Below are 26,425 nucleotides of genomic sequence, written 5' to 3' on the forward strand. Positions count from 1 at the left end.
GAACAGTGAGGAAAGGAGTTTAATGATTACCAGATTATTTAGTAAAACCCTATAGGGGTAGTTAATTTTCTATCATAAACCTCTGTTGAAATAATCATAACTTGTGAAATAATTTTTAACACAGGATTTGCCAGATAGTATTGTTTCAAATGACAACCTAAATTAACCACAGATATGTTTGAGAAATTTGTAGACAAAATGATTCAGCTATTATTATTATTAGTCTTCTTCACTCTCAAGCAAATGGCTAGGTTGAAAGAATACTACAGATAGGGTGGCTAAGGTGGCATAGTGGATAGAGCACTGGCCCTGGAGTCAGGAGTACCTGGGTTCAAATCCAGCCTCAGACACTTAATAATTACCTAGCTGTGTGGCCTTGGGCAAGCCACCCCACTATCTTGCAAAAAAAAAGGAATACTATATATAACTAAAGATGTTTTGAAACCCATTGTGGGAAGAATTTAGCCAATAAAACTAGTATATTATTCATTATGTGCTCTCTATTGGTAAGGTGAATATCACAAGATATCCTTCATATCACAAGATATCCTTCAATTATTTCCATTAAGACTTATGTCAGGTTATATATGACAAATAACAGTAAGTCTGTTGGGTCTGTTTTTACTCACTATATTACAAAAGGTTAATTTTTTACTAGGAGCAAAGAAAGAGATGAGTAGCTAAGTTAAAAAAAAAAGTTATTACATATGCTACCAAGGACTATTATTCAATATTTGTGATAATACAGGGAGGCTACCCTTTGCTCCTTTAAGTTACAATTTGCAGCAATAAAGAACTATTGTGGGGCGGCTAGGTGGCGTAGTGGATAAAGCACCAGTCATGGAGTCAGGAGTACCTGGGTTCAAATCCGGTCTCAGACACTTAATAATTACCTAGCTGTGTGGCCTTGGGCAAGCCACTTAACCCGTTTGCTTTGCAAAAACCTAAAAAAAAAAAAAAAAAAGAACTATTGTTCTACAACTATTTACCATAACAGCAGCAGAGAAGGTGAATTGTTTATAATGTTCTACTAGGTTTTTTTTTGTTTTATACCCAATTCAAGTTAATTCAAAGAGAAAATGATAAAGCTTATTGTATCATGGTTAATTTTCAATAGTTCTGTACTCAAAATAGAATATATGTCTTAGTAAAACTATCACCAGATAAAACTCCCTTAGCTAATGAAGATTGGGTATAGGGCTTGGGAGGGAGCAATGAAAAAGTATGGTAAGGAAAAGATAGTGAGGAGATAAAGGTATGGCCCTTTTATATTAGAGATTTTTTTTTGTCATCAGAAAACATGGACAAATGACAAGCTGAAAGCTAAATTTAGATCTAAAAATTATCTCATCAAAATTTTAGGTCAAAATTTCACAATATGATCAAAGGAAGAAGTTAAGCAGAGTATGGGATAAGTGTGGAGTATCCTGAGGGTGTGAAATGTATTAATTGAAATAGTCAGCTAGAGTGTCAATTTAGGAAAAAAAAATCTGTTGATCCATGTGTTAATTCTAATTGAGAGACAGACTAGTGGGAGAAATGTGAGTAACTCTAATGTTTAAGTGGCTCAATAACTATGTGCAAGATATTTAATCCCTCTCAGCCTGTTTCCTCATCTGTAAAATGGGAATAATACTTATGTTGCATAACTCAGGATCCTAGTTGAAGAAAATCTGTAAATTTTAAAAATTCTTTGAGAGTAAGAGTTATTGTTATTAATGATTCTACATTATAATCATAAACATAAAGCATCATTCTTTTCTTATCTTCAAGGGGCAATACCTTTCTTTCTCTGATTTTAAAATAATAAAATGAACATCATTTCATAAGGCATTGTGATTTTTAGTGGCTTATAATAGAGAGAATATTTAAAATTAGTGTGAAAACAATCACCTGCCCCAAAATCTAAAACATGTCCAAAATGGTATATTGACTAGAAGTTCTCTTTTTTTATTCCATAGTATTTCTACCTGATATCAGATAATGTGGAAGACCTAAACTCATTCAGCTATACAGAGAACCAAGTTTTAAACAAATTAACTTAAGAACATGTGGAGAATTAAATCTAGTTTAAATTTTGGCACAGAGGTTTCTGGGATCCTTTATTAACCTGAGGGAAGCTAGCAGCTTGTAAGTTGCAATTTACACCCTAGCAATGTGCAGTCAAATTGGAAGATATCACATTACATCTCCATATTAAAAAGCCCCTAGTCTCTGCAGTAATGGAGTATCAGCAAGGTTACTCAATACCAAACAGTTTGAAAAGATTCTTAAAAAAAAACAGCAGACACGTTGCTTACATAGAGTTTGATAACAAATCTTATCCAAAGCATATTCAATGAAGCATCTTTACACTATATGAAATTAAATATAGCGGAGGCTCTCAAGTTACTATATCAAGAATTCCCACTAATTTGGTGAAACAGCAGACTGGTTACAATCACACACACACACACACACACACACACACACACACACACACACACACACACACACACACACACACACACAGACACACACAAAACCCTTTTTGTTCCAAACAAATCAAAGTGCTTTGTTACTAATGTGTTCATTTAAATGACTACCATCACTTTTCCCTCTTTTGTCTGTCTCGACTCACTCAAAAAGGAATATTATTTCACTGTACCAAAAATGTTAATTGTTTACTTGTTAACCATTTCTTTACTGTGCCAATTTCTCTTTCAATTTTAAACTGTTCAATGCTATAATGAAAATTTGTTTTTAATCAGAGACATTTACCAAATATTTTCTGAATCCAAAATGATATGGACATTTATATCTTGACTATTAATTTAATATAAAAGACAAAAATCCTCTTAATCATTTTAAATTTCCTGCAATTAAATTTCAGGCCAGTGTTTAGAGTTTGGGTTATTCCTGCTAAGAAAAAGCTTAAGATTGATCTTGATGTATCCAACTTTTAAGAGTTCCAAAAATTAAACATTAGTATTCAATAATGACATAACCGGAATTGATTCAGAATCATTTTTTAAACTCTTAAGTTTCATCATGATAATAGGGATATCAGGGGTGGCTAGGTAGTCCAGTGGATAGAGCACCAGCCCTGGAGTCAGGAGTACCTGAGTTCAAATCCAGCTTCAGACAATAATTACCTAGCTGTGTGGCCTTGGGCAAGCCACTTAACCCCATTGCCTTGCAAAAATCTAAAAAAAAAAATAGGGATATCAGCCTTTTTTCAGGAATTTCAATAAAATAAAAAATCTGAAAAATAGTAATACCTTCCTCAAGCTCTAGTATAACCAACCCTTTATCACAACACTTTATCATTTCAACTTTAGTCTAGAATAAATATTCCTATCTAAACCTTCCAAAGGGTACTATTCTAAACAATCTGGATTTTTCTGAAATATTATTTTTAAAATTGAAAAGTAAGGTACATCTTATGGGTGATCAATTCTACTCACACTTACCCATCTCAACAGTATGCATCTTAGCCTGTAAACAGTCATCATTTTAGAGCTGAAAAAACCTTCAAATTGTATCTAATGCACACTCTATATATGCTATAGATTGATGAGGAAACTGAAGATAAGTGACTTAAACTCCTGTGTTTCGCTCTTAAAGCCCTTCACAATCTGCTATCAAACTTCTTTCCTGGAGCATAATCTACTACCTCCTTTCACATTCTGTCTTCCAACCCAAATAGTCTGTTTGCTTTTCCATGCCGTACAACATTTCAGCTCTGTCTGGTCTCTGGGTCTTGACATAGGCTGGCCTCCCAGACCTCACATGCCTTTCTTCTTCACCTCTGCCTCTTAGAATCTCAGCTTCTTTTGGGAACCTCTCCTCATCTCCCTCAGCTACTAGCTTCTCATTACCTATCCCAATACCTTGCCTGGGGTAGATAGAAGTTCATTCGTTTGAGGGACAGCTTCAGTCTTTGCATAGGTATCCTCAGTACCTACCACTAAGCCCTGCACATTGTAGATGTTTAATAAATGTTTATTTACTGACTGCTATACATTTTGCTTTTACTTCTATCTGTGTGTATTGCTTGTTGTAGACCAGAGGCTCCTTGAAGACACTGGAGGCTTTGTTTTTCTCTTTTGTCTACTATCCCAGGGATATACTAGCTGCTTAACAAATGTCTATTTCTCCACTGACTTAGAATCTTATAGACAGCGGCAACGTTAGGACTGGAAACCAATAACGCCAAGGGTTAGAATTATTTAATTTTATGACTGCCTAGCAATGCATTACACAACACAATGATTAATTCCAGCATTTGAGAAACAGAAATTTTGTGTCACCTATTTTATCTCTTGCTTAGTAGCTGCTTTTTCTTAGGAATCATCCATTACCGCGTTAGTGGGTAGGAAAGGAATCATGGACACTTGAATATAAATGGTCGTTTTTTTAAATGATCAATTTTATAAGTTCTAAAAATTATAGTGTATTTTTTCCATTACTTGTTTTTAGGGGAAGATCTATGACAAGGTCATCAATCTTAAGAACTCTCATTGGGGAACACCCTTCACCCAAGTTCCCTTCACCAACTTCTCTATGAGTTAAGTCCTAAGAAGCCATGAGATATTACCTACCTGTCCGGCTGAGGGTCCCACAGCTAATATTAGGGTGAGGATTTGAACTCTAGTCTTTCTGACTTTAACTCCAACATTCAAAGCTCTATGTCATACTGCCTAGCTTTTATTTACATCAAAATACAATCTGTTAAACAACTCTAAATAATTAGCACTAAACAATTGAAGGTAACTTCAAATGTTCAGTCTTCCAAAGAAATTATTTCAATAATTTTTCTTTATTTTCTGGTAACTGCATAAGTTCTGTATCCTACCAATCAGAATTAAAACATTCACATGTTTAAATCTTTCCATAACTCATCTTTCATTTGCCCTTTAATAACCTGAGCACTCCTTCAAGTTTGCTCAGGCACTAACAACTTGCCTGGATATGTCAGACAAGAAATGCACTTGGTGGCATAAAAATGAAGCAATGATTATAGATATTAATCAAATAATGACACATGGGAAATGTCAAATGCTTCTATCTTCATTTGTTCTGAACTTTTTTTGAATTTAATGGCGAGAAGAACAGGTGGTGATAAAATATTAGAAGACTGAGGAATTACCAACTTGTTTTCCTTCTGTTCAAATGGGGTAATTACTATTGCAGAAATTTTACTGGGAGAGGAATAAATGCTATTAAAGGAAAGAAAACAATTTTCCCTGTGTCATTACACCCCCCCAAAAAATTATGGCTCTCTCTCAAAAATTTAAAAGAAAACAGTAGCCTGACTTCACTCTAGATATTGACTCATAACTCCTAGTCTCAATAACCTCAAAGTGAACTGATTAATTCATGGAAGAAATTGTGCCCTCCAACAAATTTCTGAGAAAACATAGAGTATTAGTCAACAGGTATTTATTTATTTATTAAGTACTTATTATGTTCCAGAAATTGTGCTAAGTCCTGAATAAAAGGCAAAAATCATGCCCTTGACCTCAGAAAGAGCATATTCTGATGTGAATGGAGGAAAATAATATTCAAATAAATATATCCCTGAAAATGTATGTCTAGATATATGAATGTACACATATGCATGTATGTACAGTATATGAAAGGTAACCTTAAAGAGAAGGCACTAGCAGCAGGAGAGTTAGGGGAAGAATTACTACAAAGAGGAGGATATCAGGGAAGCTAAGATGCAAAGGTGAAGGAGAGTATTTCAAGTATGAGGTAAAGTCAGTAAAATGGCCCAGAGTTGTGTAATAGATTGTTGTGTATGAGGAACAATAAGTTGATAAAGATGAATTACAGAGTGAGTGAAGAGTAGTAAAGTGTAAGAAGATTGGAAAGGCTCAGGTTATAAAGAGCTTTAAATATCAAATAGAGGTTTTTCAATTCTATCACAGAGAAAATCAGATGAAACTTATTGAGTAAGAGGTAACATGGTCAGATCTGAACTTTGGGGAAATTTCTTTAACAAGGGAATGGAGGATATAAGATATATTAAAATGCAGAGACACAAATCAGAAGAGCAATTAGAAGGCTACTGAAATAGTTCAATTGAGAGGTGACGAGGACCTATACTAGGTAATAGTTATAGGAATGAAGAAAAGGGGATGTATATGAAAAATGCTATGAAGTAAAAAATGACAAGATTTAAAAATAGACTGAATATGTGGAATGAATAGGAGTGAGGAGTTGAATATGAGACTGAAGTTACAAACCTGGGTGATTACGGGGGACACAAGTGTCTCCAATAGTATAAGCAAAGTTCTGAAGAGAGAGAGAGAGAGTGGTTGAGAAAGGCAATGATTTATGTTTTGAACTTGAAATGCCTATGAAACATCCAATTTGAGATTTTGAAAAGGCAGCTGGTGAAATGAGACAGAGGCTTAGGAGAAAAACCAGCTCTGAATCATCTGCACAGAGATAACTGAAGTCAAGGGAGCTGATGGGATCACTAAATGAGCTAGGATAGACAGAGGTGAGAACCTAGGACAGAGTTTTGAGGGATAACCATAGTTAGGGATCATATTCTAAATAAAGATCCAAAAAGTGAAATTGAGGAATTATCATATAGGTAGGAAAACCAAGACAGAAAAGTATTATGACAACCTACAGAGAGAATATCCAAAAAAGAGATGATCAATAGCATCAAAGGCTTCAGAAGTCAGGAAGGAGGGAAATTGAGGAAAGGTTATTCCATCTGATTGGAAAATTAAGAGATCAAAAGTAAGGCCATCACTGAGAAGGTATTTTCAGTTAAATGATTAAGTTGAAGAGGGTTTAGAATCAGTGAGAGAAGTAGAGGCAATGAATATAAATGTCTTTCTCAAAGAGTTTAGCCCAAAAGTAAAAAAGAAATATTAGAAAACAGCTAGTGAGGATGTTCAGTTCAAGTGAGAATTTTTTTTAAGGATAGAGGAGACATGTGCAGGCTTTTAGGCCTGAATGAGAGTGAAAAGGAAAACAAATCAAGTAACAGACTATTTGGGGGGGGGAGAGTTTGGTATAGCTGTTAACTAGACAGCACACAGCTAAAGAGACCCCACCAACTAGCCTTCAAAACTGCTATCTACCTTGTAATGGTAAGAGTACAATACTCAATAATGCAACTAAACCATAAAGAACACATGTCACTATTTCATAATGGACAGATTCAGTGAGATTTAGAAAATCAAGTTCATAAATTAGGGTTCATAATATAGGGTTTTTTAAAAAATAAATACCAGATGTGCCCAAGGATTTAGAGTTAAAAGTCACTTCCTACTTTAAAGGTAAACTCAAATAAGATAATATTTGTACACTGCTTCACCCAAAGCCGGACCATGGGAAGTGCTTAATAAGAGTTTGTTTTCCTTTTCCTCTTCTTCAAAGATAAAACTCAATTTTTCCCATTTCAACCTAGTACTATTCTAAAGCATCAGTTTAATGTTAGAATAGGGAGGGGAAACAACAGGTTAATATTATTTCATTGGTCAATAAATAGTCAAAAAACATTTATTAATTGTCTACTTGTGGTGGGCTTGAAACTAAGGAATACAAATATTACTCAGTCATTTAAATGACTTCGTGATCCCATATGGAGTATTCTTGCTGTTGTTTTGGGGTTTTTTGGCAAGGCAGTGAGGTTAAGTGACTTGCCCAATGTCACACAGCTAGGTAATTATTACTGAGCTGGATTTGAACTTCGGTCATCCTGCTGACTCCAGGGCCAGTGCTCTATCCACTGTACCACCCAGATGCCCCATCCAAGACATTGGAGTGGTTTTGCTATTTCCTCTTCAATGGATTTAGACAAACAGAGGTTCAGTGACTTGCACAGGGTCACAGTATCTGAGGTCAAATTTGAACTCATGTCTTCCTTGTCCAGGCCTAGTATTCTCTCCACTGAGTCACAGAGCAGTCTCTACCATGTACAAATCCCCCCCCCCAAAAACCCTGCAATCCCTGCCCTCAAGGAGGAAGACAATAAACAAAAGAAAGGTGAAGGGGATGGGAGGAGGATGGAAGGACCTATATAAGGCTATTGGAGAAAACAAAGAAGTTCAAAAACAAATGCATCTAGTTAAAAAATTAGATGTCTGACTTTGAAGTCATCAAATTGAATTATTGCCTCTATCTTTCTAATTTCACTATGGAATTCTAGATCAATATAATGAGAATGAAAATAAACTATATAAACTTTAAAATTATGTCCATTTGGATTTTTGTAGGATGATCTAAAGGAAATATTCTCTGTTTTCTAAAAGAATCTTGGGCTAATGCAGTAAAACCACTAAGAAAAGAAAATAGGAGAGATTCTTTGGGAAAACGGTCAATCATGAAGACCCAGGTTCAGTTTTTATCTCTGGAATACACTGACTATGTGACTCTAGGCAGGTCCCTAAAATTTCATTGTTCCTGTCAACTCACTAAGCCTATACCTTTTACCCTTTATAGAAAGAATGTTTCTATAGGAAATTCCCTATACCAATGAAATCACAGGAAAACTTTTTCAAAAAGGTAACGACGAAGAAGAAAATATATGTTTTTTGCATTTAAAAGAGGGGGAATTTAAAAATCCACCAAGAGATCCAAATATATGCTAGATTTTCATTTTACTAATTCTTTAAATGACCCATGCTTTTTCCTGAAACAAAGTTCCAATGATAGGGTGGGGAGGTGGACATCTGGGAACTCCTTCCAGCACCTCCCTTTTAAGGAGGGCACACACAGAATTCACCTCATCATTTCCCATCAAGTTGCTGCTGTCCTGGATTTCATGATCTCCACTGACTCATCATTCTAGAAGATGAATTCAACTTTGTAACTCATGTCTGCCCAGATCATTTCCTTCGACAGCTCCAGGACATCATCATGCCACTGTGCAAAGTCACCACTCCCATTTTCAGGTTCTTTTTAAAGTGTTGTTTTTCTACATTAGACTGTGACATCCTTTTGGAAAGGGACTCTCATATCTTTCTTTATATTCCCAGGGCTAAGTACAATGCAGGTCACATGCTAAGCACTTAATAAATATTCCTTGACTCTTGACTCTTTTATAACAACAATATTCTTCTGATGGAGTTGTAAGAACAAGAATTAAGGAACACTGCACATTGAAAAGATTTAAAGTGGGAGGGTCACCTTCAATTTTATTCAATGGAAAGGCATATAGTGAGTGGAGCAGTCTAACATACAAACCCCAAAAGGTTTAGTGCAATTATTTAAGCTGTTAGAGATTCAAAGGGCACTCAGTCTTTTGGGAAATCCCATATTACAAATAAAGAATTACAGAAGAGAAGCAGGGTAAAGTATGCCATCAGAAGGTCTCTGGATCAGAAAGAGACAAGTTATCCATATTTCTGGAGGAAGGAATGAGGCTGGAAGGATAGGCTTTTTGCTCTACAATTTGCAGTCAGGAAGTTTTGATCATGTGATAGAATTCCTGCATGGAAATTTTATGAGAAGACGTAGACAAGTTAGTTACTCAAGATGGGCAGGCATGGAAGGTTTACAATCTATATTGTTAAAAAAAAAAAAGAATATCTACATTGATAAGATTCTAACCCTGTACATGTAAATTCAAATTCTAAAGCCTCATAGTTTATATGATTAGTATAAACAATAATAAAAACATTAGTAATATGCATATTTATTACAAAGTGCCATTCCAAAGCTTCCATTGCAGCATGAAGGTTACTCTGAGTCAGACCAGGAATGCATAAACTCTGGAAGGTTCCACAAGTTGAAGAGCACTGAGTTAGAGTCTAGGCATCTCCTGAGCTTTCTGGAGAGATTCATCGCCATGGAGTTAGTAACAAGGTGAATATTTTTTTTATCCATCATAACAATGTCTACAAAGACATGGAAAACATTGGGATTTTTATCAGTGAAGAATGAAAGGTCACCGAACTATCAGGAACAATAGATAGTTCAATTGTTTTGATAAGCATTAATATAGCAGTACTCTTGCATGTTACTTATTCCTAGTTTCTTGAAATGACCTGACTTCTTAATTTTGCAAAAAATCATTTAAAATTTCACTATAGCATTGCCAAAACTGACAACAAATGCATTGTGAACTAATTTCAAACAATAAAAAACAAAGGATAATCATTAATTTAGTATTTGACATAGCCAAAGAGGGCACCTATTCCTCCCTGATTTAAAGCAAAGTCCTGACATTGTATACCTCGTTCTTTTAGCCTTTAATATTCTAAAACATCCAAATGATCTTTATAGGCTGTCAAAAATTCACTTCTTGATATCCCTATAAACCTGGAGCTGACCCTTTTGTTTGCATCGTTTTAATAAAACTGAAAATGACTGTCAGGAGACTAAGCTTCTTAAGAGAAGGATTATTCAGCATTATAGCTAACTCCAACTTAGTTCCCATTCATAATGATCAAGCCATAGTTATAAAAAGGGCAGAATACCACAGACTACCTATTTGCAAGTTCTCTCACTAGACCAATTAAATGCTTTATAGCTAATGGAATCAGTCTTCACCAAGTTTCATGTTACAACATTAACCAGATGTCTTCAAGAAGATGAATAAAGTATTAAATATCGTGTTTCTCAATCCATCTGAAGAGCTTGCATTGGTAGCAGTTTTGTGTTTTTATCCAACTAGCTAAAAGGCCCAAAGCATTTGATTTAAGAGCATCATCACCAATTTTCCATTCATTCTCTAGTGACTTTATGTAGCAATACATAAAAATCTAATATGTAAAAGTAGCAAAAATTTAAACCATTGCATTACTGAAATGAAAATACAAGAATATTATCATACTGAAATGAAAATACAAGAATATTATCATACAGGTAAATTAACCTGATATCATCAACAGCATCAAGTACATAAATAGCTCTATACTTGACTACAATAAATGTAATTCCTAACTGTTGATGGAGAAGAGTCCACTGAGCGTACAGCCATCTGATAGCAACCGCTATAAAGACCAGTAACCTAGACACAGCCACTGCTGATTACCATCTCAATATAAAGTCAACTCAGCTTGACGAATTTATCTTATGAATTGGCAATGACTCTAGTTTACTTTTGTACTCTGATTATCTGCCAGAACCACAGTATCTGAACAGTGAAGTGTAAAGTGTTGGATCTAAAGTCAGAGTAATTATCCAAATTCTGACTCTGTCACTTAACCACACACTTGGGTGACTGTAGATAAATCACATAAAATCTCTGGGCATCGGTTTTCACATCTTGACAAGGCTTTTCACTCTCTAAATTTGTACCCCTAAAGCTCTACCCCTGCAGTATGAAGTATTATCATGATTTTTTCATTTGTTGTATAAGTTTCATTTGTCCTGATCCTGTACCGAGGCTTCAGCCACTGAATCAGAGCAGCACTTATAGTATTTAGATCCTTAGATTAGTAGAATTCTATTTTGTGGCTCATTTGTCTAAGTGTGTGCTCTCAGAAGTTGGTGTCCCTAAGGAGTAGTTTTCTCCCCTCAGAACCAAGAGGAACTTAGTGGAGAAATTTCTTAGACTGAGATATCATTTTTAACTGAGACTATAGAAGAACTGAATTTAGCCACCACTGAGATAACTTCATAGGCCATTTCCCATATCTAGGATGTATTCTTCCTCAAGCAAAGCATATTCATTATCATCTTTAAACCATATTCAAAATTTGCCATTACTGTGAAACCTTTCTAGGCAAAGTTGGCAAGTTTCCAAGTGTGTGTGTGTGTGTGTGTGTGTGTGTGTGTGTGTGTGTGTGTATACACACACACACACACACACACACATATATGATTATGGGTCTGTTGTTTCAATATGTAGTTTTATTGTTGCTTGTCTTTAGATTGCCCTTGAGGAGTCATATATCTCTCCTTATTAATAATAAATCCCCACAATATCAAATTCAGAGTGGGCACTTAATAAATGATTATTATTAAACCACACCTGCAATTTATCATAAAGAATATGATTTCTTTCTATAAGAACAAATGATTGCTAAGATCATAGTACAGAAGAGAAAATAAGATTGAGTTATTTTATATTTTCCTTCCTGTATTTTAAAAAGGAAATAAAATTTAACCCTAGTTAACTTAGAAGGATAACCAGCTATATAGGAAAAAGGGACACACACTAACTGGGTTTTGAATACATAATCCTTCATTATGGGGTAATAAAAAAGAATACACTTAAATTCTGATCTTCATTTCAAGGTATAAAAATGCTTTCTGAGTTACGGTAATGAGGATCAATATTTCATAGACTTGGAAGGAATCAAAATTCTTATAATCTAATCTTCATATTTTAGAAGATTTTTTGTATTTTAGAGGAATCCTAACACACAAGGAGGTTAGATGGATAGGAAGTGACAAGGCTCAATCCTAGGTCCTCTAACTCAAAACCATCCCTTTTATCACTGCAGTGGGCCTTCTAGCTCCAAGCACCATTCTTTCTAGCCTTTTTGTATGCTATCTTACTACATGCTCTATTTTACATGTAAACATGCTCTCTTCAATTTCCCTTCCTCTATCTTCCTACAGTCCAAGGAAGAAAGAAAAGACATACTTAAATAGCTCCAAAAAAACAAATCAAACTCTCCTAAATGCTCTAAGAAAGTTATACTTCAAAAATCAAATAAAGCAAAAACATCAAGTGTCTTCAAAAAATTTGTCTTTGCAAAGAAACCTTTCCATCTCTCCATGTTAAAATCTTCCTTTCATCTTTGTAGACATAACTCAAATACCATGTCCATCATTAAGTATTATCTGATCCTTTCTTCAATCCAATTAGAAATTCACTTCTTCCTCAGACCTTAAATATGACTTTTTTTGCACCTCTCTTATCCTTTTATGCTCTATGCTGAAAATTCTGCATTTGAGTTACTAGTGAATGTAGTAAACTCTGTGAGGATTCTATCATATGTCATACTTATATTTCAGACCTCAATACAAGTGTTCTACATGGTAGATAATTAGTAATTGACTACTGAAGTATAAAACTTTTGTAGAGGAGAAAAAAACAGCAAACAGAGAAGAAAGGAACAAAGGGGAAAGAAGGGAGAAAGAGAAAAAGAGATAGAGAATATGCATACATATCTTGGAGTCCTCCCTCAATCACTATTCAATCAGTTCCTTTCTGTAAAGTCATAAGGCAATTATTTTTAAAATCTCTTTAGTATTTGAAATCAAATTTTAAAATGGACCTTGTGTAAGTTTTCCAAAAACTTGTAATAAAAATATTTTTCTGGGGCAACTAGGTGGTACAGGGGATAGAGCACCGGCCCTGGAGTCAGGAGTGCCCGAGTTCAAATCTGGCCTCAGACACTTAATAATTACCTAGCTGTGTGGCCTTGGGCAAGCCACTTAACCCCATTGCCTTACAAAATAATAATAATAATAGTAATAATAATAATAATAATAATAAATTAAAAAAATTTCTTGATGTATATTTGTTTTTAGGGTTTTCTTTGAGTGAATGACTCTAGGCATGAAAGTAATTGAAGCATTTGTCTTTTTAAAATAATACAAGTCTAGGCAAAACCAGCAATTGGATGATTTGGCATTGTTACACTGAAATGGTAATTTGAAAATGAAATTATGAGATTTGAATAAAGGCACTCAATATGATAAAAGGGCAGGAAAGATCTACAGATTAGGACTTTGGAAAATCTATTTAAGGGTGTTCCAAAAATCTCAGTGCAGTTTTAAGTAATTCAAAACTACTAAAGTTTAAAACTGCGTAAAGACTTTTTGGACACCTTGTTTAACACAGATTTTCCTGAAGTCCCATCAGAAAACTGACTATAGAATTTGAATTTGAATTTGATTTCAATGATTCAAATTGTTGCATTTGAAAATTAGCAATATAAAGATGTCCTATTAAGTAAAAGTATGAGATTTTTATCATTCAAATTCCACAGAATATGAATAATTAATTGCAAGGTCTCAGACTTTTGCCTAGAAATAAAGTAACTTCATACTGAAGACTTGCTAATAAAAGTGGGAAATAATTCAGGAGTATCTATAAATGACATTTACTAAGTTACTAAGAACTAGAGGTAGTTTTAGCAAATGCATTTACTTAAATAGTGAAAGGAGAAGCTAGGTGGTACAGTGGATAGAATGTTGAATCTGGAAGATTCATCTTCTTGAGTTCAAATGTAGTCTCAAGTCAAATAACCCCCTTTGCCTCAGTTTTCTCATCTGTCAATTGTCAGAAGAAAATGGCAAACCACTCCAGTTTCCTTGCCAAGAAAACACCAAAAGGAGTCTATTGAAAAATGAAAGAACCGCCACAAAAAAACAAGATAGAACTGGACATAAATGCAATAAGGGCAATAGTGAAGTAGCAATCCAGAGTTAAATCAGTATCAATTTTTACATAAGTTGTAGCCTATTAATTTATAAGATACTCAGAAAATTTTAAAAGAGTTTGACAGAGTATTATTTTTTAAAAGTTCAAAGTTCAAGGGGCAGCTAGGTGGCACAGTGGATAGAGCACTGGGCCTGGAGTCAGTAGTACCTGAATTCAAAATCAGACCCAGACACTTAAATAATTACCTGGCTGTGTGACTTTTAGGCAAGTCACTTAACCTCACTGCCTGGCAAAAACCAAAAAAAAAAAAGTTCTATGTTTAAGTTTCCCACAAAGATTGATTGAAGTTATTTGGCATTTTAACTTTATACAAAATTGAAGGTGAGTAGCAAAGAATAATTCCCCAAAGGATACCAAATAATAAAATAAAGCCTGATCAATCAAATCAGAGAAAATATTAGGCACACTCCTGTGGGGAATACTGAACTCTCTTTTAATTCCATCAGGAAAAGCATTTGTGACAAGATAAACTTTCCCTCCTGGCACCAGCATATTCTCCCTCCCTCAAAATTCTGTTAACATGGTTCAAACTAATGCTTTAGGGCAGTTAATGCTTGTTGAATTGAATTGTTTAAATGTGCCTTTCCAATATACCTCAGCACATTTTATTTTATAAAATATCCTTATTTGTGTATGTTATTTAAGTTCCCTACTAGACTTAAAAGCTCTTACATAGGAAGAATATAACTTTTATTTTTAAGTTCTGCAAGTATATGATATATACACGTACAAAACATAAAGATAAAATATATTTATTTTAACAGTTAAAAACTCCATTTTTAAGAAAAACAAACTTTTTAAAAGATATTTAATAAATCTTTGTTAAACCTGAGAAAATGCCACAACCATGATATATATATGCAGGGCTTTCCAAGGGCTGTTTACACTATAATACTACACCCAGGTCTTTTACAAAGCTAACTTTTTCTAAAGCAAAATATTAGAATTCTAATATTTTCCTTAGTATGAAAAGAACATACTAAGAATATAATCCAGTGGTGAAAATAGAGCAGGGAAATTCAAGAGTTACTATACATCCCCTACTTCTCTGCCCAATGGATGTGGTTTCCCTCATTAGAATATAATAAGCACATTGAGTTCAGATACAAAATTTGTATTTTGTATTTTGTATCTATATACCAGTGTTTATCCCAGTGCCTGGCATATATTAAAAAGGTTTTCTCATTTATCCATTCACCTCCTCATTCACTGTAAGAAAAAGCCCTGAAAAATCTCACCAGTGAAGAAGTATGATGAGAATTTGATTAATTTGTTTGGAAAAGAAAGTCTGAGCCTGAAGATAATAAAAAGAATTCAGGGTTCATGAAATACTGAGAATCTTTGAATTTTCAAATAAGTCAATGACTAAACATTCTAACCATGTGAACATTTTTCTGTCAAATGATAACAAAGTAGATCTAAAGGAAACCAACTGGTTGAAAGGAATAAAGAGGAGGAAGAAGAATGGAGGGAGGGAGGGAGGGAGGGAGGGAGGGAGGAGAGAGAGAGAGAGAGAGAGAGAGAGAGAGAGAGAGAGAGAGAGAGAGAGAGAGAGAGAGAGAGCGAGCCAAGAAATAAAGAATAAATGAAGAAACAAGAAAGAATGGAGAGTTCTGATACACACAAAAGAGTTTAAAGCTCATAAGCCTATTCTCTCACACATCTTATTCATGTCCATTTTTAAAGTTCTTTGAAGAGTTTTAAATTAAGGATAAATGTAATAAGTAATACTGGGTTTATAATAATTATAAATCACATATAGATATTTCCCCATTTGCCAAAAGGTTTACTTACTTATTTTGGGGAATCACTGACAATTGTGTTAGAAACAGATACAAATATCTAAATTCCCATTAGAACTTGTATTAAACAGAATAAACATAAGACAGAAATATTAAAACATTAGGTTTTGAGACCTAAAGATTTTTTCAAAAGAAACTGAAACTAGTATCCATTGTATTTGTTTAATTAAGTTAGACCTAATGAACTTGACAGTCTAAAAGGCCCTAAATGGTTCTCCCAACTTCAGCCAGGCTTACTTCTGATAACAGAGTAAGTATACAACAGTTTTTAAATAATGCCTTACCATATTATGTGGATCTTTTATAGGATGTGTACCTTTTAGTGAAAAAAAATCTATAAAGTAAGGGTTCTTAACCTGGGATTCACAGACACTCAAGATGTCCATGGGTACATTTCAGGGGGTCAGAAAAATTCTTTCTTGCAATAATTTATTTCCTTCATAATCATATTGTCTTATTTTGTGTGTTTAAAAAGTAAGCTCTGAGAAGTGATCCATGGGCTTCATCAGACTGTCAAGGGGTCCATCATACAAAGGAATCTGAATTGTCCTATATATATAGGACTCTAACAGATCTTCTCCTATAAAATTAAAATTACTGCATAGAAAATAACCAGATTATTGTCATCATATCATTCAATAAGCAAGCAAGAAAAAAAAAGGAATGATGTCAAACATTCTACCTCTCAGTACTGATTTGAGGTTCAGCTTGGCTTGTCGATGCAAGTCTTCCACACAGGGTGGCCTCGTAGTAGGTAGGAAGACATTTTCCTGCTGGTGCCAGGGTGCTGTGTAATGAACCGTCCATCTACTCTCTTCATCTAAATTGGAGACAGCTATAAAGAAAAAAACACAATTTTGAGTGAAACAATATTTGTTCCAGAATAGCTAGATCAAGGTGGGAAAAGGTAACCTGAATTAGAAAAATAACAAGGTACTCTGGAGGCACAAATTTTGATATTTAACCTTATAAACACTGTACTATTAACATTTTAATGGTTTCTAATTAAAAATCTTCAATTTTATTCATCACCCAAGATATAATTTACTTTTCAGCAGACTTTTCTCCCAGAATTCGATAATTCTTCCATAAAAAAATTACAAAATGATTGGATAAGCAGATAAATTATCTATTCCCTTGTCTAATAATTATACTGGAGCATCATAAGGCAATTTTTATCATTAAGTGTTTAATGCCCCATTTAGAGAAGCAAGCACCAAGTAAAGTTAAAAGAAAGGTAAAGCATTCCTTTCTAAAACAATGCTTAAAAGCATTATAATTACAGACTGCCAAATTTTGCTTTACAAAGTAAGAAAATGTCATTTAACAACTCTAAAAAACACTCCTGAGAATTTTTTTAGAAATCATTATTATTCTTTGTAAATAACTAAAATGCTTTATTTTTATTTTCATGCATTTTAGTTATTTCCAAAGAAGACAAGTTAACACTAGTCTAACATATTTGACTTATGAAGCTCCTTAGAACATTCTGACAAATGATTTGAAACAAAAAAAAAAAAGGGAAGCATTTTAACACTTTTACATCTTTACTACCAAGGATTCCTCCACGGAGGTCTTCCAGCTTCTCCCCACATAACCTAAGTTAAAAAGGGAGGCAGCATGAGGAGGAAGACAGCAAATATTCAACTTGCAAGTATTTATTACATGCCCACCTCTGACCTGATAATGATGGGAGAGAATCTGAGGGAATGGCAAGGAAGGGACACTGCTATAAAATGAAATTTTTTTTTGGAGAAACTTAGCTGGAGGAACACCTGTAACATGGATGAAAGAACAGCAGAGACCAGAACTGAGTAGGCCAAGAAGTTGAGTCCAAACCACTCTGATTATGTACTATTAAACATAGCTTTTACAGGTCTAACTTTTGCAACTTTAGTAAATCATAAAACAGACTAACCAAGTGCAAATCATTGGCAGAAAGTCAAAATGAACAGGCCAAGGGGTTAATATTATCTCAATACTTCAAGGAGGTAAGATTTCATCATTGTAGATACTTCTTCAATGATGCAGACTGGGACTTCTGTTGAATCCCATGACTGAAAAATTCATTACCAAATGCCATACCCCCTCTTAAGGTTTATAAATTGCTCAAGCAATTAAATATCAGAGGCAAAAATTTGACTCCCACTTTTCTGACAATTCAATTCTGTAAGTGAAGTACAGTGCTGGATATCAGGGGGTACAAGGGCAAAAAAGAAATAGCCCATACCCTCAAGAGATTTGTATAATTAAATAGGAGGTAATTTGAGGAGGCAAAGAGCACAAAGAGAAGGAAGATAAAGATCAGGAAATAGCACCAAAGATGAGGCCTGAAGGATGCTAAGAGGGAGAGGTGAAGCAGGAAACAGTTCCAGGCATGGCAATGGCCTGTGACTCTCAAGCTGGAGATGGAACCACCAGATGGGAGCACAGTCTGAAGACTTTAGAACTTTATCCAAAGTTCTATACTCTATGGTTGTCTCTTATGTGACTGAACTAACATTTCAGCAATCTGAACTCCCTTTACCTCCTCTATCAAATTGTTTTATAATCCTTATGACCTAATCTTAATCCATTAATCAAACTACAAGCATTTATTAAACACCATTCTATATCAGGGACTGGGATACGCAGATAGAAAGTTAGAAAGTTAATGTTCTAAAGGGACGGAGAGGGAAGAAAACAAAGTGAATGAATGAGTGAGCAAACAGACAAATAAAAATACACACACACTATAAATAGACATCATATATAAAGATATGTAAGGATCGTGCCTTCCCTATGCATTCATCCAAAGAGAAATTAAATCTTTGTGTTAAAGTAAATGCTTATACAGGATCCTATAGTTGATCTGGACTTTGAATTGTCTAGTTTGAATCCCTTATTTTAGATTAGTCGATCAAACATTTTATGTGTCAAGCACTGGGGATACAAAAGGCAGAAGGAAAAGAGGTGGTTGTGGGTATAAATTAGTTTTCAAGAAGATTAGAATACTAGGGCCTCAAGTGATCTGGTCAGTCACTTGGATAGCAGAGTTAGACTTGAACTCAGCTAGTACTCAAATTCCAAATTCTGCTTATCCTTAGTTGCCTTTTCTATTTGCTGAGCTAATCTATTGGTGATTAGGTTTTTATATTAGTCAATTAGACTAATCAGGATCTATTTAATGCCATTCTGACCTCCAATTAGAGGATAATATAGGTAAAGTGCTTTGTAAAAAATTTAAAATCATGTCATCTATTATTAGTAATACTATCACAATCAGTACCACCTCCACCTCCAGTAGCACCAGCACCTATCAACACCACCACCCACCACTACCACCACTACTCTCCACCACTATTGTCACCATCACCACTACCTTAAATGATGTAGGTTTTTTTTCACAACTGATCAAATCAAAGTATAATAATATTCAGATCTCTACATCTTTATATTCTATATTGCTACACATGGAAAATATTTATCAATTGGCTTACTTTGAAGATGCAGTTATCTCCTCACCTTGAACATTACTATCTGCCCCTCCTCTTTCAGTGCAGATTCAAATCATGAAGAACAGTTGGGTAAACATTCTACATGAAAAAACAGTCTCAGATACTATTCTTCTTTGTTTCTATGACAACAGTACATAGAATTCACTATTAAGCAGAATAAACAATTGATACCATGAAAGGAGGAAGAAAGAAGCAAAGTACAAAAAATTATCTAAATATTTAGTCATATTTCCAAGTAAATAAAAAAGTACCTGGATGGAGATTTTTTCTTTAGCAATTTTTCAACAAAACTATACTGCTATGGTTCTTGACTTTAAAATCATCACTCTTCAATTTAGTTACAATATGGTAGGTAGCAAGGCCCCTCTGTGTTTTAACAAGTACACAGCTGGGATCTCCTGAGGAAATTTTATAGCATTATTCCCATCTTAAATATGGAAAAAATCATTCAAGGACTTCCTTACCACATTACCATTTAAATCACATAAGCACACACATCCCTTCCTATATACAGAGGACAATACAAAACAAACAAATACATTTCTTTTGTTTTTTCAAAGTTTTATAAAGGAACAAAGAATGTTGCATAACTTGACTCCTATTTTTAAAATGGTAGGCTAAAAACAAAATGCTCTCCTTGTATTATTTAGTAAAAGTTTGAACCATAACAAAAGCTTACTTGCAAATAACACATAGTTAAATAGTGCTCCCACAAACATTATTTCATTGATTCTTTCAATGCCCCTGTGTGAAATAAAAATCAGTTTGTACAGGCAGCCATTTAAACTCCTGGTAATTATGCATTTCTAGCACTTCTTTCCATTCCATCACTCAAAGGGTAAGAAAGTGAATAAGACACACACAGTAGGGAATGAAAGCAAGATCTATAGAAGAGTGGGAGGAAATTAAGACAAAAAAACTACTTACAATTCTTCTTAAGAAGTTTAATTAAAGACTTGATCTTTGTTTTAATGAATATAACCATTTCCCAAGGTGCCTACATGAAGTTCTATAGTAGTTTATTTTCCATAAGAAGTCAAAAGCAGCAGCCAGATAATATTCAGTCTGAATTTGCCTCAACTTCTGTTGCTAACTTTCCTCCCCTTCTATCTCCACGAATGTAGGCATCTGCCAGAGCGATGTAACGAGGCAGGTCTGACTATCCCAGTGGTTACAAACTACTAACAATCCTTGAACCTGAAAAGCTTATTCTGAAACCTAATCCTCAAGGCTGAGAGCAGCCAGTTACATGTGGGGGGAAGAACAAGAAGCCAATCACTGTTCTTATTTGCATGAAACCCAAATCAGACTTTCTGCCTCAGGGCTCATTCATTCAGTTTTTCTCTCCCACAGATCAATAGAGACTTCCCCTCTTTCTAGTCTACCACAAAGTGCCGATTTCATTCTATAAAATAAGAACAAAAAGAAATGCTTTTTCCATTTTCCCCTAGGCCATTGGTAGCTCCCAGGTCCTTTGTAGCACAGTCGACAGGTCTGTGAGCAATTCCATGTTGATTCTTTGTCCCTCTCCTGCTAAGTCAGACTACATGGAACTGACTTCCAACCCCAACTTGCAACTATTATTTCTCCAACACTGCTCCCCTCTGCCCCACCCCCTACTTCCAACATAGGAACCATTTACAGGCAGTAAAGATTTTAACAATAGCATAGCCATTGAGCTGCAAATGATGACTCCACAGCATTTTCCAGCAAATTAGAATGCCCTGGTTTTCTCACTTTTTTGCTCAGTCTCTGCCAAAGATCCTGAAGCAGCATCTTAACAGCTCAACTAAAGTGTGATTCTCATTTGTATGTTCCTTCTACCACCTAGAAAATTCCTCCTCTTCCCTTAACCAACCAGGAAAATCAATTGCCTGCTAACCAATTAATTTAATCTTTAGTCTTAATTACTTAAATTAATACTTTCCCAAAGTAATGTGCAATACTGTTTTTTTTCAAGAGGATTTATAAAAGTCCTTAGACATCCCACCTTGTTTAACCCTCTCATTTACAGATAAGGAAACTGAGGTTCTGAGTACAGAAATAACTTGCCTAATATCACATAAGCAGTAAAGAATGAATCCAACATTCAGAGTCTACTTCTGATTCAAACCCAATGTTCTTTTGACTAAGTTTCCTCCCCATTATCAAATACTGAGAATCTTCTGGTATGTAATTATTGCATACTATAGTTGGTTGTTCTCTTTGATGCTCAAAGAGGACTATAATGACATTACTATGTTGGGGTTAAAGTATTGACTGTGGTTGATCAGATCTATCTATATGAGACCAGAAGACTCTACCATAGATGGAGAATAAATAGCCCAAATGAACATTTAGAGTAGAGATGTTTATGTTTGCCCATCTCACATTTCTTTTGAGCTACTGTAATTCTGATTTCAAAGTTCAGAGAAATCTTGAGTGTTCTTGTATTGCTTCTTCTGACATTCATGTGAGCTCTTATCTTTTGTGAGTTCTTTGTAAAACAGTCTATTTTGGGTAAACATATGCTCTCTGCTTGCTATGTCATATATACACCATCCTTCACAAAGAGATGGGAATGGGAATTCATGAAAAATAGAAGTACTTTGAGAACAACAGAACAATAAGTAAATGAACCAGACAATAACATTATTGTATTATTATTATTATTATTCCAATTACATGCAAATTACATTCTAAATTACATGCAACAACATTCATCCTTTTGCAAGTTTTTGCAAGCTTTTGAGTTCCACCTTTTTTTACCACTCTCCCTTCCTTCCCCCTCTCCCAAGGCATGGAATAATCTGATATAAATTGTGCATTTATAATCATGCTTAACTCAGAGAAAAATATTTTAAGGGAAAATGAATATAAAGGTGAGGAAAGGAAAAGTAAATCAATCTGGGTGTACTGTGAAGCATCTTAAAAAAGTATAAAAAGAGCTGTTTTTTAAAATTTTTTTAATTTAAGGTAATGGGGTAAAGTGACTTGCCCAAGGGCATACAGCTAGGCAATAATTAAAGTGTCTGAATCTGGATTTGAACTCAGGTCCCTCTGACTCCAGGAATGGAGCTCTATCCACTGTGTGACCTAGCTGCTACCTAGCTGCCTCCACAACCTCCCCCCTCCCAAGCTGATTTGGAACGCAAGAACTCCTGAGGTTCAAGTCTAGGCCTCTAAGACATATTACTTGTATGATCCTAAGTAAGTCCTCACCCCTTTCCAATTAAAATCCCACTTTTTACTGGAAGCCTTATTTCTTTTAATTATCTATTTATCCTTGTGTATACTTTATCTTGAATACATCTGTTTACATAGTGTCTCCTCCATTAGACTATCCTTTTCCCTTTTTTGTATCCCTAGTACTTAGCACAGTAACTGGAACATAGCAGGTGGTTAATAAACATTCAATAATTGATTAATTGATATTCCTATACAATTAATGGTCTAACATTTGACTGGAAAAGAGACTCCTGAAATTTTGTTTTTCTCCTTCCAAGTGAAGTTTCTGAAATAAAATTTTGTGAAGATCTTAACTTATATTGGTATGGATCATAATTGCATGGGGGAAAATGTAATAAGCCATTTATAATAAAAAGTACTTTTTACTAAGACTGAAATTGATGCAAGAGACTTCCTGCAGGGTAAAATTTGTAAAGCATTGTCCATTCCCTCTTTCCTCAAATAGAAAACAAAAACAAAAAAAGCCCACCATGTTTTTTCCTATAGTTCTTTAAAGACCAAAATCATAGGACTATACAGATTTCTACACCATGCTCTATTGCCCTACATAAATATTTATTTATTTAGAAACAAATACAATTGTTAAAAGACAATGTAGAAATATAGAAAATTTTGTCATTACAAGAGTGAAAACTGTCATCATGGACCATAGATAAGATTTAGAATTTGAAGGGATCTTAGTTATCATCTAATACAATCCCCCTCAATTTTCAAATGAGGAAAACCTAGATCAGAGAAGTTAAAAGACTTGCCTAAGGCAACAAAGAGAGTAAATGGCAGAAATGGAATTTTAATTGAGGCCTTTGAACTCCAAATCTGTAATATACCTTCAGATATGTCTTTGGTCTCCATATCAACTGAGGGAAGTCCAATACTAAACAGAATCATTCTAATTCATAGCACACTGATTTGGTGTTAAACTTAAACATACAGAATATTAGAAGAAAAGATCAAATGTTTTTTTTCTAGAAAACTAACTTTAAATAATGGGGCTAGGAAGGAGAGAACATATCTTCAAAACAGCTCTTTTCTCAACTGTTTATAAATCTTTTGATAAAGTGCAAATGCCATCCAAGTTATTTTGCAAAGCAAAATTTTACAATATGAATCCTATTTCCCAATTGGTTTTCACTTAAAGGGATTTTTTTGAGTAGTGCAAAGGAAAAACTAGGCCTGGAGAAAAGGATCCCCTTTCACAGAATTCAATCAGAGTAATAAACTGTTCTCCCTTGAGAATGCCATGTATTACCAATTAGTTCTCTTGTACATTGGAAGCTTATCTAAGGTCACTATGATAGGAATAAAATCCACAAACAAGCATTTATTAGGCACCTTCTAGGCACCAATCATTCTGCTAAAAATTGGAGATAAAAATCTAAGCCAAAAGAAAGATAATCCCTGTCCTCAAGCATCTTATTACATCCCAATGGAGCAAAAACACTAAAGGGAGCCATAAAGTTTGTGACTGTAGCAAAACAGGACATGGTAAAAACACAGAAGAATAAAACATACATTATATTACTATTAAATTCAAGGCTTTGGGCAACAAAAATCAAAATCTTCACTCCATTTATCAAGTATAAACTGAGGGAGTAAAACTAGATGACCTGTATTGCCTCTTCCATCACTAAATCTATGAACCTATGATCAAGTCTTCAACTTGAATTCCATATACAAAATTGTATATGCTCTAACATACATCCCAAGATTGGAAGGTCAGCATAAAAAAATAAACTAGCTTTCACTCAAAAAATGGCAAGCAAATGTGTGACATATGGGTTGGTCTCGGTATATCCAGTTCAGATAACATGGAGGCCTTTGTTCCCTACAATGGGGGTGGGGATAGATATCTTTGATTGGCTACCTACATCTTTAAAACTGGAAAACTGAGCCTATTTTTTTCTAGCTATACTCTCTCCTTTTTTAGCAACTTTCATCTATCAAGCTTAGCAAGAACATAAATGGTAAGGAGAGAAAGAGGGTCCTTCTTCTACTCCCTCTTTTACTCTAGTTACAACAAATGGACCTGGGGCTGATTTCTTTTTTGCTGTTCTCTGTCATTTGTACTTAATTTAAGGTACCAAAGAAGTGATCTTCATGGGACTGGGAGTTCAAGACAAGGGAACTTGGAACCACTATTACAGGAGGTACAGTGCAGCAAGTCAGCCTGGTATGGGAGCCAGATATCTAAGACTCAAGGCTGAGGAGCGTTTTGGTCTTAAAATATAAACTGTGTTCAATGGGAACCAAGCTACGAAGCTGTTAGTGACTAATGGGAACTGGGATGCGTGGTTTCTAGAGCCCCTATAATGGAGACAATATCACTAGTGGGAGCTAGAATCAGTGTCAGACAGTCTAAGCCCTGCAAATCCCTAAAAGGGCACCAGAGATCCTAGGCAAGGATGGAAGGATGATGGTAAGAAATAGTGAATCTAACATACCTTCAATAATAAAAGCCAGGGTGAGTTGTGTTACTTACTCAATAGTCCACACTCCCACTCCATTCCACCATCAATAGAAATGTCTCTGAGGACAGAGCCTGTTTTATTTATTTTTTCTTTATGCCTTTAATGTCTCACACATAGTATATGCTTAATAAATTTTTATAGAATTTGGTATTGAATTATCTTACCTCATAGAACACCTAAAATAGGGGAAATCTATTAGCAGTTTTTCCCTTAAAAATTTATTCAGTATGCCCAAAGGGCAACAAAAATGTGCATACCCTTTGATCCAGCAATACCACTACTGTGTCTATACCCTGAAGAGATTATGAAAAAAGGTAAAAACATCACTTGTACAAAAATATTCATGGCAGCCCTGTTTGTGGTGAGAAAGAATTGGAAGTTGAGTGAACGTCAATCAATTGGGGAGTGACTTAATAAACTGCGGTGTTTGTGTGTGTGAGAGAGAGAGAGAGAGAGAGAGAGAGAGAGAGAGAGAGAGATGGAACACTATTGTTCTATAAGAAATCAAGAGGGATGGGAATTCAGGGAAGCCTGGAAGGCTTTGCATGAGCTGATGCTGAGCTATATTAGCAGAACCAGAAGAACATTATGTACCCTAACAGCAACATGGGGGTGATGATCAACCTTAATAGACTTGCTCATTCCATGCAATGATCATCACAATTTTGGAATATCTGCAATGGAGAATACCATCTGTTCCCAGAGAAAGAAGTGTGGAGTTTGAACAAAGACCAAAGACTATTACCTTTAATTTTTTTTAAAAAGTTATCTTCTTATGTAATATTGCTATCTTATACTTTAATTTTTTTTTCCTTAAGGAGATGATTTCTCTCTCATCACATTCAATTTGGATCAATGTATACCATGGAAACAATGTAAAGACTAATAGATTGCCTTTTGGGGGGGGTTGGGGGGAGGGAAATGAGATTAGGGTAAAAATTGTAAAATTAAAAATAAATAAATTAAAAAAAATTATTCAACTTCCCCCCCAATCTCAGTCATTTTATTCCTACTTGAGAATATAAGAACTAACCAGAAAGCCATTTTCTCCTTTCATTTAGGTTTTAAGAAAAT

At 34.7% G+C, this 26,425-nt stretch overlaps 1 protein-coding gene across 1 annotated transcript in view; it reads right to left on the minus strand.

Annotated features, from left to right (window-relative positions):
* NHSL1 (NHS like 1) overlaps positions 1-26,425 on the minus strand; it is a 264,064-nt gene that overhangs the window by 57,533 nt on the left and 180,106 nt on the right. Inside the window, 1 exon segment of the mRNA XM_074187692.1 lies at positions 16,841-16,993. Coding sequence (XP_074043793.1) covers positions 16,841-16,993 — 153 coding nt within the window.

This window comes from Macrotis lagotis, chromosome 5 (genome assembly GCF_037893015.1).
Source record: "Macrotis lagotis isolate mMagLag1 chromosome 5, bilby.v1.9.chrom.fasta, whole genome shotgun sequence".
In the NCBI taxonomy this organism is placed as follows: domain Eukaryota; kingdom Metazoa; phylum Chordata; class Mammalia; order Peramelemorphia; family Peramelidae; genus Macrotis; species Macrotis lagotis.